The following is a 16868-nucleotide window of genomic DNA, read 5'->3' on the forward strand; positions in this document are numbered from 1 at the left end:
CGCTAACGTCAGTTTACCATGATCGTTTAACGGTTTAGGATTATTCACGCTACGAAGAATCACATCCACTGAAAACCTATTGTTAGCCATATCTTCCACATTCCCGCTACTACAGCTCTTATCAGCAGGGTCTGGTTAGCCAATCACCGGTTTTATACTGTTAGCCAATGAAATTGGGATCTTGAGGTTTCGTCTGGGCTGCGGGGCGTGGTTTGTCAAGATGCGGGGCGTGGTTTGCGATGAACTGGTTGGCGGAAAAAATGACGCGTGCGTTGATAAAACTTGACACGTAATTTCGTGTGCGACGGAACTATAGCGCTGCTCCCAAAACAATGGAGGACGAAGAAGTTGTTCTGTTAGTTATTCTTTTGTATTTCTTCGCCAACGTATGTACGTCTGTTATAGACAGACGACTTCAAGACGTGTATGAAAAGATAAAGAACGACAGGAAAGCTAGAGCACGAAAGAGAAGAAGACTTTTACGTCGAATTGCGGAGATAGAATTTTCCGAGGCAGAAATATGGAAACACAAGCAAAAACAGGTACTCATGGATACGTTTCATGTACATGGTGGAGATGCACACATATTAATAATATATTTTGATATAACGTTAACGTGTTCATATACTTCTTCTCTCTCTCTTTTTCTAGTTACACCGACAACTCTATGCACGTCGCGGTTCATCGCCGGTTTGGATGTACAGCAGGAGCGCCGACTGGTGGGAAACAGCCGCTCCAAGCTTCGCGTTTGACCAGTAGATACAGAACTTTTGAATGCCGCACGATACATTGATGTACCGTGATACAACCCGAACTGGAAAAAATAGACACCAACTACGGTTTGTTTGTGGCCCTACAAAAAGGGATTACTTGCACTGTGGAAACTCGCAAACAACTACGAAGTGTTGCACATCCTTTTGGATGTGTAACACTTTGGAATGTCAACTGTGTGGGAGTATTAACACCAGAAGTAATTGAATGTCTAAACATGCTACACTTGAAGAAATTACCATGTATGTGTATCAGTAAGTATCAGAAATTTGGGTTACTGCAGTGTGTATGGGCCGTAGGTGGAGCACACATCTCCATTCTGGGACCAGAGGAGTACCTCACTGAATATTTTAACAGTAAAGGCTGGTGTAGAGGCTGTTCCTGCCAGACTATGTCACTTTGTATAGTACAATCCCATGTCTAAGACTTTGGCTTCTATTTGGTTGTTTGTGTACAGTGTGTACATTTCCTCTCGTTTGTAAATTTCTTGTTCTTATGCTGTTCTGCCAAATGGCTACTTCAATATTAGTTTAAATACTAGAACTCATGGCCATAAGTGGAAATTAGCTGGAGAACATTTTAAAATGAATTTGAGGAAGCACTTCTTTACACAGCATGTAGTTAGAGTATGGAATACTCTTCCTGTTAGTGTAGTGCAAGCTAAAACCCTGAGTTCCTTTAAATCAGAGCTAGATAAGATTTGAACAACTCTGAGCTATTAGTTAAGTTCTCCCCAAAGGAGCTTGATGGACCAAATGGCTTCCTCTCGTTTATAAATTTCTTATGTTCTTGTGTGTGTGTATGTGCGTCTGTGTGTCCCTTCAGACTGTGTTCTTATCTTGTGTGTATTGTCTGATCCTGCTTATGACTGCTGCTGTAACACTGAGAATTCCCTTCGTGGAATTAATAAAGTACATCTTATTCATCGTATGCTAGAGTATTAAGATTATCAACACTGTGGGAATTGGCAGACAAACAGATGTTCCCAAACCAAATCAGGGACATAGATGGGAGAGATGTATGGCACTACATCCTTGGTAATATAGCATATCCTTTACAAAGCTGGTTTCTGATAATGCTATGCTTACAGCACAACAGCAGCTGTACAATTACAAAACCAGAAAGGTGATTGTTGCTGTAGAAAAGGCTTTTGGTACACTAAAGTGTAGGTGGCAATGTCTCTTAACATAATGACTGCAATGTAAACCATGTCAAAGCCATAATGTTGACTTGTGATGTTCATTATCTTTGTGAATTGCATGTTGAGGAGTGTAGAGAGGAATGGGGAGTTTTGTGACTTGTTAGCCACCCTGATGGGGGAATCACTAGGAAATGATTCTTGCAGTATTTAAGGGCCATGCAATTTTTTATCCTGTATTGCACCATGTGCATGAGTGTTTTTAATTGCAAACAGTAAAGTTTTGTATGACACATTTGCATATGCATCAAAGTAAATTCAACTGAAGTTGAAACTGCTTTCATTTTTATTTTGTGCCAGTGATGCACCACACTAAATAACACCACTATTTCAAAAAAGAATGGTTTTATTAAGCCCTCAAAAGATGTAAGTAGTGTAGAACTTAAAGTGCAAATACAATTCTCAGAACCATCTGGACATCTATGTGTTGTTCCTCCTTCTGTAAGACCTCTAGAAAATCAGAATGTGTCTTCCTCTTTCCTGTCAAGTAGAGCATGTTACATATGTGTAATGTGTTAAAATCTCTTTAAATCACAATTTTGTCTTCAACATCTACTTTTACCAAGCTGGTAAAGAAATATTTTAAATATCTTACCTCTGTAAGGAAGAGTGCTAGGGATGCCCCAGTGTTCTTGGTTGGTAATTTGAATACTGACAGCAAATTCTGACCATAGAAAAGTGAGGAAGTGAATAGGGGATCCAACTGGCACCAATATAGGGTGCTAAGGAAGTAACTGAATTAATACTGTTTCTCGTATGAAGTCTCCATCCTGTTCTGTCTTGTATCTTAGGATTCTCACATTCCAGGAGGTCACCCATTATATGCAAATTCACTCACAACAAGACCATATTAGAATTGTGCAGGTATATCGCAAAGTCTCATTACGTTTGGTTGAACTGGAGATCAGGGTTCTCCAGATCCTCCATGCAGCAAGGTGTACATAACCCATGTGCCAAGTCTAATTTCAGCAAGACGATTTAGGGACAGTTCTTTACCACCCTTTATATCCCAAAAGTAAATGCTGTACAACACTTCATTACATCATTCACAGGTGGCCTACAGGCAGCCGCTTGAGAACAGGATTTCTAGAAGTTAGACTTATGGAAATATAATACGATCATTTAAATTACAGCAACATATCTGTTATTTGCATTTTAGCAATAATTTTCAGTATAGACAAAGTTGCCCCAATCCCCCATATAAAGGACTATTCCAGCTTTGAGATGTTGTGCTACCCAGTTTTCATTTTACATTGGAGTCCAGTGGTAGGCTATCAGTTGTTTCACTGCCAATAGAACTGACACAAAGTAGCCTAACAGAAGAGGAAAATGGCACAAAGATTAACATTAACTCTCCTGTGTCTTTGACAGAATTTAACAAACATAAGCAAAAATTCAAGACTAACCCTAGCCTCAGGGACGGTGAAAGGCATAGGGCTATCCTAGGGCGTAGGGCTATCCTAGGGCATAGGGCTATCCTGGGCTACAGCTTAGGGCCATGGCAAAAACCGGGAGCAGCTCTTAAATTTGTCCATTCAATGCGCTTGTGCAATATCCCCCTCTCCCAGATTGGCGAATTTTAGCGACAGCACTCCCCCCTCATCGGTAAGGTTTAGCACAGGCACCCTGAGCTTTGATTAGCATATTGTTTATTGTTTTTAATCATCTCTCTTTTGTCTTTCAACTAGAAAAAATATTTCAAATGACCCATTAGGGGGCCTCCTACCAATGTCAGAGTACGTAATTCACCCCTGACATCACACTGTCAGAAAAAATGAGTTCCAGTTTGTACCTTTGCTTGTCACAGCAGCTGTACTCTCATGGCTTTTCCAACTGTACACTAGCTGTAGATAAATGTACCTTTTAAGATACAGAAATGGACTCAGGATAATTTTTGTACCACTGGCCAGGCAATGTTATTTGTACTTTGGGGATGTTCCTCAGAGTCCATTTCTGTAGTTTAAATTAGACTAAAAGGTACATTTACCTACAGGTAGGGTACACCCTTGTGCCAGCAAAGGTACAAACCGGTGCTCTTTTTTCTGATAGTGCATTTGTCCATTTTATGCACTCTTCATTTTGTTCTATTTTTGTTCCATTATTCCTATAGAAAACAAAAATTGAGATAAAATCAAGTCCATGCACTTCTACATTACGTAAACCTGGCTGCAGCAAATTTATCACCCCCACCCCAGCAATTCCTACTTGAATGAAATGTACCTACCCCAGAGAAGGGACTTAGAAAGGACTGGGAACTACTTCCCAGGAACTAAAATCGGTCAGATTTCCTGCAGTGGGAAAGTGACAGAAGTTCCTGATACAAAAAAAGCCCCTCTTCCCTGAGAAGAGTTTCTGTGGTGGGAAAGGGCCAATAGTAGCTTTCTAAAACAAAATCATTAACAATTAATAAGCATAAGATGTAAATGTGCATTTTTTCAAAACATGCGGTCAAGTATCACATATTTATATTGTGGACAGGGATGGAACCCACTGTTCTAGTTCAGTAAGTAATGTACCAGATATATTCCCAAATAACTTTCACTAGCCCACAATGTACATTGTAATTTTCAAGAATAAAAAGCAACCCAAATATTTTTATGTATAACATTTATTACTTTCAATAAAAAATTTACTCATTCGAAGCACCACAGTCCATCCATTCATTTTCCAAAACCACCTATCCCATCCAGGGTCACAGGGGGTCCGAAGACTATGGGTGCAAGGCAGGGAACAGCCCAGGATGGGGCACCAACCCATCGCAGGGCACACACACACACACGTCAGGGGAATTGGGCAACCCCAAATAGCCTCAGCATGTTTTTGGACTGTGAGGGGGTACCCAGAAAAAACCCCACAACGACATGGGGAGAACATGCAAACTCTACACACATGAAACCCTGGCAGAGACTCAAACACAGGTCCCAAAGGTGTGAGGCAATAGTGAAAACCGCTGCGCCACCATGACACTCCACCACTCAGCCCCCTACCCAAAAATATTCCAATTCTTGCATCCTTGTGTTTTTCAACTCTACATTAGACGCTTTCGTGATACATTATTCATTATGTTTTTTCAGTTTCTCTTTGATCTAGTTATGTTTATTCATTGAAAGGTTGCAGGGATATGGAGCAAAACCCGGAAGCAATGGACGCAATGTTAGGAATGTCCCAGGAATGTTTTGATTGTGGCTGTGAATTTTTATATTTAATGTTAATTATATTAACATTAGTCTGTTGAGACTGCTGACCCCGCGACCCGACCTCGGATAAGCGGGAGAAAATGGATGGATGGATATATTACATTATATTTCCTATACTAACTCTTTGAGATATCTGTACATCATTATGCTAGTGGCTGGTGGAAGTAAGAGCATCTCGGTCATCGGTCATGAGCTGCATTTTCCAGTCATGTCCATTGTCATGAACCAGCTAAACAAAATGAACTGCATGAATCTGCAGTGACTGAGATAATGTCTTTCACTTAAGAGATTTGAAGAATGAATTATTCCTGAATGACAGGTAGTGACACTCTATCTACAATTCTGTGCCAAAGTCGTAGGCAGCCAAAGGAAATTAAGTTGTTTTTGTGTTGGTGTTAAGCTGTGATATTTGCCGCACTGTGACAGCTTAAACATTCCGGACATTTCCTCTTGTTATCCCAGTATTTGCAGTTACTATCCTACATACCCATGTATGTGTGAACTCTTTGTATACCTTGTTTGGGTAATCAATACCCCATGAGGTTAATTCACTAATCAAATTAATTAATTAAATTATCTGTGGGTAAATTTTGATAAGCACATGGAAAGGCTGAGGAGAGGTTTGGGAACCAAAACTGTGTTCTAGCCATTCAACAAGATATCAGTGACTTTTTGGAGCACAGAAGAGTGTTATACTTTTACTGTATATATTCAAATGATAAAGTGTGTGTTTTCTAAGCAACTTTGTGAGCAGATCATTTCCTTTTGATGTCTAAGACTTCTGCACAGTTCTGTATTTTCCTGCCGCTCGGCACACTTCAGGAATACCTATCCATCTTCTAACCATTGGTCACGGGCAGACGGGGACACATGACTGGATCACACCCTGGACGGGATTCCAGTTACTTCAAGAATAAATCACCCATTAACATCTGATTCAGCTCTATTTCTTTGATGCAGTGCACACACATGGTAAGTGATTTATTATATATCTGCTCCCATTCTTTAATTCGTGCAAATCTCTTGTTTTATTTTGAAGTGTCTGAGTTTATACATATTTGATTACATGTGCAAATTTATCCTGAAAATTTAATTGCTTACTTAAGTGGTTTTTATTCAGTGTTGTAAACTGTGTTGTTGAATGTATGTAAAATATGGTGCTCGTTGTGTGTGTGTTTTTATTCTCTTGAAAATAAACCACAATAATAAAATTATAAAAACTCACAAGATTGGCAAATGTGTTCCCTCAAAGTGGCCACAAGGTGGCACTAGAACTTACATAATAAAAACACCAACTCCATTGCGTTTGTGACAATTCCTAAGCAAATTGGTATAGGATAGAAAGAAATACAACACAGATACAATTACCTAATGCAATTGCAAATATTTTTAGAATTTTTACTAGCAATATTTAATATGGATGCCTTATGAAAAAGGATTTTTTTGATGAAAAACAGCAGACATGGCAACAAATTAGGCAGAGTCAACCCATGCTTTTATTTCTGTTGTATGTAAAAATGTTTTTTTTTTTCACTTTTCATTTATTATTATTTTTTACTGAAGGTTCTTAATCTACAGTACTATCCAATAGACTGTAAGAGACAAGGAATCCTTTAAAATAATTGTGGAATTGTCTTGTGAAACTTCCAGACAAGTTGGCATTCTAAAGACATAACCCATAGAAAAAATAACTGTTGTTCTGAAGTCTTTTACAATTACATTTAATGTAACCTTTTATACCATAAAAAAATAAAAACCAAACGAAAAAAAATAAGAATAAAAAGTCACCAATTCCGATGATCCAGGGCAGCTAAAATCTACAGTATGCGTGTCAAAAAGAGCTTTTGTTGAGTTTTAAAAGACACCCCCTTCTTGGTATGTGCAAATATCTACAGGGCTGATCAAAGGAGAAGTGCTGTCATAATAACACTCCAAACCGCATGAAAATGCAGGCTGGTTTCCGGAGACCTCTGGCCTGCTCAGGCGAGTTTCCAGCTCCTCGCCTGCCCAAACCCCGTTACTTCCAAACCCTCCTCCCCCACTCTAGTCGCAACCCACGCAGAGGGGCTTTCTTATTGCATACGCCGTGTTGCATACTACATCTGGTGGCAATCAGGTGTGGGTGAAAAATAAAAGAATAAAAATCATTGGCTGTTTTCGTCTCCCGCCATATAGTTCAGCCTGAGCAACATGGGGATGACATCTGAATCACATCTGAACATGACTGTGTCCGGTGCGCTGCTCTCGGATGATGCGTGCGGCTCCGAGGTCAAGCCGACGATGCGGTGGAAAAAAAAAGGAGGAAGAGGAGAAACAGGACTGACAGGAAATGCAAAGGAAAACAGAATTTAAAGTTAAGGCACAGCCCTGGGTCCAAGGAACTGCAGCTCTTATCTTGTTTGGCCTGTTCACTGCTCCATCACACACAAACTCTCGGGTGGAGAAGCGGGTGGAGGGGGGGGGGGGCATTTAGGGGGATGTCCTTAGCAGCCCCTTTCTGTCTTTTTAAATTAAAAGTTTATAATTCCAAAACCCACATTATAGGGTTTTTTTCTGTATTCAGCAGGAATAGGACAGAACCACATTACACTGCTATTTAAAAAAAAAAAAACAAAAAAACAACGAAGGCAGCTAATTCCCAGCAACTGTGTTGTTTTTTTCCAGTCGAATGTGATTCATGTTCCCCCCAATGGTATCTACGCCAATGCTCAGGTGAAATATTACAGAAGATCAAATTTACACTGAATACATATAATAAACATTCTCTCAACAAGAGTTACATAATACAGCAACACCATCGCCATTAGGGATGATAGAGTAAGAATCAGTCATTTACAATAAACATTATAATCATCTGTACAGCACAATAAATACATGGTTGTAAACAGACAAAAGAAAAATTCTACAGATAAGGTCATCTGGTGAGGGGGGCAAAGGCTTGGCACAAAGAAGATAAAAATTGAATGCTAAAATAATAATAAGAGTAATAAAAACGCTAAAATAACATTTTGTCAATGTATGTACCGTCAAGGCCAGCTTCACTCTTTCAAGTTTCAGAACAGAAACAGAAAGCGATGCTTCATTGTCTATGTACATCCTCTCACCAGATGAGGGGCGTTTTGGGGTCGCCAGCGAGCTTCTCGCACGCTGCAATCATGCTACAACGTAAATCTCCTGGTACCGCTACACTGACTGCGGTGAAACAGCGACACAGCAAAACAGAGGACGCATCAGTGAGAGAAATCATGGCTGTAGGAACAGGAAGGATGAAGGACGAGAGACAGGGTGTTTTCCGGCTGTGTGAAGCCGTGTGCAGCGCTGTTTTGGCAAATGTGTTATAAATAATAATAATTATAAGCATGAAATGGATAGAGCCAGCGCACTGATTAAGCTAACGCTGCTTGCCCTGAGACTACACTATGAAGCTGATTGTCTTGTGTACGACCCTATTTTAAATGCAGAAAAAGAATTAAGCAGAATTAAAATCAATACAATCTGATTGTGATTCAGAGGTACTGACTACTACTATCAATACTACTATTAACACTAATAATAATAATAATAATAATAATAATAATAATAATAATGCGTACATACATACATTCAAAAGAAGTTTGTAACAGATTCCTGTACACTGAAAATGCTTTAGCATGTAACACAGAGTGGTTATGGTATACACAAAATCAGATGTCATTTGCAAATGCAAACTTCACAAATGATGCTTTTTAGAATCAGCAATGTAGGTAGGTTTTGTGCTGTCCTTAAAATACAAATGTGATAATGTTCTGTTTAGGCAAAAAAGGAAATCTTTCTAAAGGCCAGCACAAAGAAAAAGTGTGTTTTGAATAGCTTCATGATAACCATGTCACTTCTTCCAAAAACCACTGCCATTCACTAATTGCTAAAGTAAAAGTTAACCAAGACTCAAACCAAAGATGGTAATGTTGGAGCTGTGAGCTTTGCAGAAGAGTGATTAAGATCCACACAGTGCAAAGACCTCGCAGGAGGTCAGACAGCACAGATGAAAGTGACTAGACACCAACAGCAGTATCAGATGAAGCCCTATTACTTCTCTTTATAAGATCTCTAAATGTTGCTCTCAAAACAAAAACCTACATAAAACAAATTGATGACTGCAGAATACATGTGCCACTGCATGAGACTTCAGCCTTTTCAGCAGGTTTTCAAGGAAGACATGAACTTCAGGAACTGGATTACTCTGCAGGAACTGGATTATTCTGCAGGAACTGGATTATTCTGCAGGAACTGGATTACTCTGCACGAGCCCACTCCACCAGATCCACCCCCCTTTTCCCCAGCTTCTTCACAAGCAGGGATGTGGAAGATGCCACTTTTTTTCTCACCAAACACTGACTTTCTGGTTCGAATCAAGATCAACCCCCCCCCCCCAGCCACAAAAAAAAAAAAATCCATCCCTTGTTCACAGATGTGGTGTAATCCTGATCAGAAAGATCCATGTTGGTGAATGATATGGGAGGGGGAGAGTTGCAGTGCAGAAGGGGAAAAACACCATTCAGATGACTTTGTAACCAGTAACCGATCCAGAGCAAGGAAAGAATGAGCTAGCAGACCTACAACCCAAATAAATCGAGAAGAGTCCTGAGTGCAAATTGGTAGCAGAAATCCAGCAAGCTGACATGACTAAAGGGAGGTGAGGTCTGGCCAGGGTTGTGGAGTGCAATGTGCGCTTTGGAACATTAATGGAGGAAAAAAAACAAAGAACAGAACCAAAAGAAGTCTATAATTATAAATATTATCTATTTGTTAATAAATCTCAAAGTTTTAGATGCCTTTCCACACTGTTATGTGTCTGCAGGCTTTTCTTCTAACCCCTCCTCCTCTCCTTCCTCTTCTACAACGCAAGGCTCAGAGGAGGCTCCTTCCTCCTCCTCCTCCTCTTCCTCCCCCACCTGTTCATCCAAGGGGACCTCGGTGGATTCGGAGTCCTGAGTACAAAGTGTTTTAGAGTCGCTGCAACTGTTGTCCTCTTCCTCCTCATCTTCCTCAGCCTGACTGCCGCTGTCCTTCTCAGTGTCTGACTCGCCGTCCTCCTCGAGCGTCAGCTCGAACTGGAATTTGTCGGCGCCCCCTGGCCGTCCCTCCAGAGTGTCGTCGGGGGCAGGTGACGGGCTCTGGGGGATGGTGCTCTGGTACCACTCACGGTTGTCCTCTAGTGCATCCAGAATGTCCTGGGCATCAGGGTGCACCAGGTCGGCCCACGTCTCCCAGAGAGGGTGCACTATGTAGTCGATGAAGCCCACCTTTGGGGACAGAAGGTGAGGAAGGGAAAATATAATCATATGCTTTTTTTGACAAAGGGTTAAGGGATTTCCACAGTATCACTGAACAGGACTTGCACACTTCAATGAGGGAATTGAATCCTCAGCATACTATTAAAGTCGAATTAAGGAAGTACTCAAATTCAGAGGTGGTTTCCCATCATCCTCCTTGGCGACATTCAAAGAGTCAGACAGCATCATGAGTTACCTGGGACTTCTCCACAGAGGCCGTATGCTTATCACACATGGGGCTGATCTCCATGCCCCGCTCCCGCTCGCGGTCACCCTGGCTGAAGAACTCCTCCATTATGCGGTCGGTCCACTGCCGATACAACTGCAAGGGCTTCGTGGGGTTGCTCAGGTCTGCACAGTGGACCATGTTCTGCAGAACCTAGAGTGAAGCAGGGATTTTCCACAAATGCTTCAGCTTCCTTATGCTCGATAACATTTTCAGATATTTGCATATTTATGATAGCTTAGTAAGATATTAATTTAAGTTCACTTAAGTTAGTGAGATCTGTACCATAGAGAAAGGTAACCCACCTGAATCCTATCTGAATAGTTATCTAAAAGCAGGACTCCAGAACTGGTAACCTTCTTGGTCTCCACCATAGTCTTTAGGTCAGCCAAGAGATTCATGTGTTTGGACATATCAGTAGCAAGGACCTTGAAAAACAAACGCAGAAAGAACTTCCAGTACCCTGTTGCATTATCCCTTGTGCTGTGAATGTTAACAACAATTACCCTTCACACTCTGCTACAGAGGTTAAACAGTAATATTCCATTATTTTTAAATCTAATGGCTTGTCACTCACAATGTCGATGACCATCTTGCGCAATAATTGTCTCTGTTTTTTGGTGAGATTCTGGAAGATGTCACAGTTTTCTTCCTGAAGTAGCTTGAAGCCTACGGCCAGGTGGTGGTTCTCCAACACAGACGAATCGTTGTACATGAGAGCCAGCTCAGAGTCTGCGGATCACACACACACACACACACACTGTGATGCTGTAGTAGGTGATGCTGTTACATTCACTGTACCAGACCACCTGTTCTTTCTTGAGCTGGACACATACATCACAATGAGAGTTAGCTCTGCTGCCTGAGGTCATTCTGGCATGCCGTTGTCAAGTAAATAAATGAAATCTGGTCCGGGTTGATTGTTGGGATTATGGAGGGAAACGTCTTGCAGATTTAACACAGTGCATAGGCTGCATTTCAGTGTCTCTTCATTTAGGTGTTTGAGTGGTAAAGTGAATTTGCAAAGATAATATTTCAGTGAAAAACACAATCTTCAGGAACTTCATGATGAGATCAGCGGCATTCGGTCTGTACTATAGGCAGTGTACCACGGCTGCTTCGCTCGAGAGCTCAGCCAGTGGGTGAACATCCATGCAGCCTTTTGTTTTCCAGTCCATGAGTCATCGCTGGCCATTGGCTGCAGGGGAATCCCCCTCTGGCCAATCGGGAATGGGAAGCCGGGGGGAAGGGGATGCGGGGGTGGGGGACGCATGGCGTGAGGCGGACTGCAGACAGAGAGCCAGATGGAGTGCTCCCCTCAGCAGTAATCGCTTCACTGGACGTCAGATCCCGTGCACTGCCACACACTGGGGCACGGATGTGACACCTGTCCCGCTGGCAGCCAGGCCTGCATGCATCACTCCGTCAGCGTGCATGCGTGAGCGGGACAGTGTGTGCATACAGGCAGCGTTTGGCCACGCATGCTAATGTTTGCGCGTCCATATGCAGTGGTGCCCACTAGCACGTCTGTGTATATTCTGGCGTGCATTTCTGACAGCTCGTGTCGTACGTGCGCAAGAGGAGGCGGCCTGTCTGAGTCTGCTCTTAGTGAGACCTGAGTTACCCCCACCATGCGAGACTGGGCTAGATGGAACATGTACTCACTGGTGTTGATGAGGAACTGATTGGAGACACCAGGGTGGTCCACGTCGTGAATAGCACTAGCAAAAATTGCAGCAAGGATCTCTAAGTCGGTAAACACAGCCTGTGAAACAAAACAAGAAATTTGGCAGTTATGAGAATGCAGCATAATGAAGATCTGAAAACAAATACCTGCCTGCTGTCTCTACACACAAACACTGCAAACATTATCCTTCAAAATTACACTGGTACGTTATATGTAACAATACAAAAACTTCACATATCCCAAGGGGAACTTTCTGATCTCTCTGTTACAGAAATAAATAACGCTCAGCACAATAGCTGCCCCATCAAATGAATAAAAAGTAACATTAAAAGAAAACAAATAACATAAATAACAAGTAACCTTATGGCACGATGAATGAGGTATAAGTGAGGTAGGCAAAAACTTGCAAAAAAGTAATGTCTATAATTTTGTGCTAATGCATATTATTATGTACATATTTAAATAAATTTTTTTTTTTTAAATTATTTATGAGATGTGTATACAGATTTTGCCATACTGAAAACCTGCAGATTTGCTTTGTTGAACAGTAACTGTTTTTGCAGTGCTGTGCCTCTTTGTTTGTAGATTTAAGCTGAATAACCAATAAGATGAATATCTTCACTACTGCAAACACAGATAAACTTACTGTATAATGCAGTGACTGTGCAGTTTCTTACCTCTAAAGCAGGGGTAGATAGCAGCACATGGGTGGACTGTGTGACATCAGCAGCATGAATATTGTTATGATATGCAACATCTCCATGGTAATGGTCTTCTAAGGTCATCAAATATGTTATAAATGTGTCTAATGGAATTTTGAATGTTTTTAACAAGTCCCTTTCCTGAAAATGGAAAAAGAATGAAAACAGTTACAGTGTAAGCAAAGTGGGAGCCATTTATGGGGAGAAAAAAGTTTAGGACTCAAAAAAAAAGTAAAAGAAAAATTATGTCTCACCTGGAAAATCGTGTACATCAAAACCGTTAAAGGCCGATTTCCAGAGAATTCCGTGACTTTGAAAACGTTAAGGCCCCATTTGTTTACATCTTCAAGTTCCTGAAAATGCAAATAGTCTGTGTCATTGCGTGCGATCATGGGCCCAGCGTAGCCATGGAAACGCCACGCCGGAGTGCAGCTTCTGCTGACGGCCGTGTGCTGAAGGGAGTGGCCCCCGCCCACCTTGGCCAGCAGGTCCTCGGCCTCAGTCTTCACGCCGAAGCGGGGGATGTTGGAGTTGGTCAGACTGGAGCTGTGCATCAGCTTCTTCACCCCACTGATCTGAGACATAGGCCTTTTCTTTTTGTCCTTGTCCTTCTGTGTCTGTGGGGAGGGCATCTCTACCTCGTGCTGCTTGTCTGCAAGAAGCCGAGACCAAAAGAGCGTGATATTTGCCATGATTCTGAATCGCTCATGGTAAAAAATTCAAAATGAAAGTATAGAGAAAACCAAATAAATGCTGCCCACTAGCCCTCCAATTAAACCGTATCACATCTACTGTTTTGTATAGGGAATTACAGGTAACACTTTACTTAAAGCCCCCATGTATAATGCATTATAGATACCTTCATAATGCATTATAATGCACTCATAAATTATTCTAAACATGAATATAACTATCTATAAAAAGGCACAGCACATTATACCCATGTTTATAATGCATTATGAGTCTTCTATGAGGCTCTCATCTAAAATACACTATAAATACCATCATAATGCATTATAATGGCTTATAGTGACCATTATAATGCATTATGAAGCTATCCATAGTGCGTTATAAATGACTGCTTTAAGTAAAGTGTTACCGAATTTCACAGATGACTGAAGAGGGTGAAGAGGCATAGGGGCAAAGTGAAATGAGTGGATGGTTGAAGAGAAAAGGTCATATAAAATAGGTATCAATAGATATATCTGGGATCCCTCAGTTTGTATATATGGAAATATACAGTGGAAAACTGAGATGCATGCAAGACAACCACCAAGCCAGTACAAAAAATATGATTCAAGCACAACATAATCAAAAGAGCAGAGGACAAAATATGAATGATTTTTGGCTGAATCTATACCAGGTATTTAGTTACATTGATCAGAATGTCCAGATCCGTAACTGTTCATGTACAATCACGAGACAGGACTGATCATGATGAAATTAAGAGACAGAAGCCTGATCTAAAGCACTGTGTCAATGCACTTACCTAAAAATGTGCTGGATATGAACTCCGAAACCTGGTTCCCCGACCTGCTCATTTCAGACAGGTGCGTAAGCTCTCGATTCAACATCCTCTTGAACTGAAAATAGAACAAAATAACCTCGTAACTTTCTCATTCACATGAACACTCCTCACCATCACTGTGTTAATTATGAAGAATTACATTGTTCCTTTGGGTTCATTTCACTGATTTCAATACTGCTTTAATTTTATGTTATTGAACTTCTTCAGTCAAGATGACTCATTACTAAGAAAATGCTGACTGTAATGGAACCTGACAACAGCTTTGTTTATGATAACTGTAGATCAGTTTAATATTTGGATGAATTAGTCGCTACACTGCAGTTATAAAACAAGGTTGGCGTTCTAGATACACATCACTGCTAACATACTTGGTTCTCTGTTTTTTGTCACTGCCAGTTTTGTGACCTAATATAGTCTGAAAACAGCTCATTCAAAATAACTGACCAGTTACAAAGCTTGATTTATTGATTCATAAGTTGACTGAACTGTGACAGGATTTAATTGTATACCAGCCATACATTTTTGTTGTAGTTTTAAATATTGCACGGATGTTAACAATAACTATCACCTTGTCTCAGGTGTTATTCTATGTACACCTAGATACCAAAAAATTTAGATAACAGAGACATGATGGGGAGGGTGAGGAGTTTTAATTTGGGTGACTACCAGCTCTCATGCCCATAAATGGGCATGCCTATGATGTCACGTCACGACTCAGGTCGCCTTGACCCATCCTTGACCCATATACAGCAGTTGTACTATACTAGAACTAAGGAGACCAGTGCAGGCATCAAGTGGATGCATACTGTGAGATATATGTCTAAATACTGTATACTGATCTGTAAACTGTGCTAATTAGGTTTCTAAAAACAGGAGGAAGAAAGCTGGCAATTTTACTTTATATTTCCAGGTTTATCACTTTCTTATTCTTAAATGAATGTAGTGACAAGGTAGTTACTAGTCATTATGTTATCATACTACATACCTGTAGCAGGTTTAACCACACCACCTAATGGCTGGTCTACCAAATATTTAGTTTTATCATCAAATGTCCTGCCAATGACATTCCACAATGAGAATGATCTAATTCAGGTCCTGGAGGACCAGATACTCTGCTGTTTGAATAGCACACAACTTCAGTACAGAGGCTGAAAGCCAAATGAAGGAATAATGTGAACAGTCACGTGATCAAAACCTCAGCTGGAGGATCAGCCTGAGCCTACAGCCTTCCATCAAAGGCCATGTGTGTGTATATATATATATATAGTGTTTCTTCACCTCAACCTCAACATAAAACAGGACTGGTGTGATGACGCAAGCAAATGACAGAAGCTGTGGATGGATCACAGGTCTGCTAGACCTCTGTCTCCAAGGACGCACTTCCAAAATTTAACAGAACCTCAATGAAGGGCAGGAGCAAAATACCCTTTTTTAGCATTTTATTTTCATGAAGATTCCTGGACTGAAATTGACCTGCAGGCTTATAACAGGCTGCTACTCCATGACCCACAAATCCCCATTCCAGTGTCCCATCCACTGCAACAATGCAGCTTAAAAAAAATCCCTTTACTTTAACTACAGAAAAAATGGCAAACTTTTTTTTTTTTTTTTTTAAATAAAGCTGCAATTGATATTAAAGCCCAGATTATTTACCACCCAATAACACAAAGGAGAAAGGCAATATCCATTGCATTAGTGAACAGCCCAAATCAATGAGAAACTTGTCATTTTCCTCCTGCACAATGGGGACTAGGAATACATTGTCTGAGAATAAATAGCCTGGAATTTCGTAAGACCTAGAAATAGAAGTAGAACGTGCCACAGTACTGGGGGGGTATGAATTATACATTATTTTAAGATCCGTTGTGCTGCTTTTGAAAATGGAATCTCGCATACCTCTCAAGCATCTGTCTAGCCTTGGAATTGTAAAAGTACAGTAGTCCTAATGGAATGGGTTTTGTTTTATATAACAAAAATAGGGGAAATAACTGTATCACACTAGATCCCGCCCCCCCCCCCACCAGAAGAATGCAATAATCACCTGAAGCAACAAAGACCTAACCAAGTGCTAAATGTATACACCAGGCAACACACAAAAGCCAATTATCTCTGTTTTTTCATCCACATCCACAATAACCACACTGTATATTCAAAAAGGCTCAGAAAACAATAGCCTTACCTTAATGTATCCCCAAGAAACCGAAAGTAAATAATTAGCTTCAGGCATTTTGGGGAAAAGGAAAACGTC

General features: G+C 40.8%; 1 protein-coding gene and 1 long non-coding RNA gene across 13 annotated transcripts in view; one reads left to right on the forward strand and one right to left on the reverse strand.

The window, feature by feature from the left end:
* The first annotated feature begins 259 nt into the window (after window positions 1-259).
* LOC140586486 (uncharacterized) lies at window positions 260-2243 on the forward strand. Its single transcript, XR_011988298.1, has 2 exons — window positions 260-542; window positions 652-2243. It is a non-coding gene; the product is annotated as an uncharacterized lncRNA (long non-coding RNA).
* Window positions 2244-6639: 4396 nt separating this feature from the next.
* Window positions 6640-16868, reverse strand: part of pde4d (phosphodiesterase 4D, cAMP-specific) — a 293242-nt gene continuing 283013 nt past the window's right edge. For all 12 annotated transcript variants that reach the window (XM_072708295.1, XM_072708284.1, XM_023802838.2 and 9 more), the window contains 9 exons: window positions 14582-14675; window positions 13569-13744; window positions 13347-13445; window positions 13069-13233; window positions 12370-12469; window positions 11282-11436; window positions 11010-11132; window positions 10675-10857; window positions 6640-10448 (listed from right to left, as the gene is read on the reverse strand). In XM_072708295.1, the coding sequence (XP_072564396.1) occupies window positions 9990-10448; window positions 10675-10857; window positions 11010-11132; window positions 11282-11436; window positions 12370-12469; window positions 13069-13233; window positions 13347-13445; window positions 13569-13744; window positions 14582-14675 (1554 nt within the window). In that variant the 3' untranslated portion in view covers window positions 6640-9989. The remainder of the gene's footprint in view (window positions 10449-10674; window positions 10858-11009; window positions 11133-11281; window positions 11437-12369; window positions 12470-13068; window positions 13234-13346; window positions 13446-13568; window positions 13745-14581; window positions 14676-16868) is intronic.

This window comes from Paramormyrops kingsleyae, chromosome 2 (assembly GCF_048594095.1).
Source record: "Paramormyrops kingsleyae isolate MSU_618 chromosome 2, PKINGS_0.4, whole genome shotgun sequence".
NCBI classification, from domain to species: Eukaryota; Metazoa; Chordata; class Actinopteri; order Osteoglossiformes; family Mormyridae; genus Paramormyrops; species Paramormyrops kingsleyae.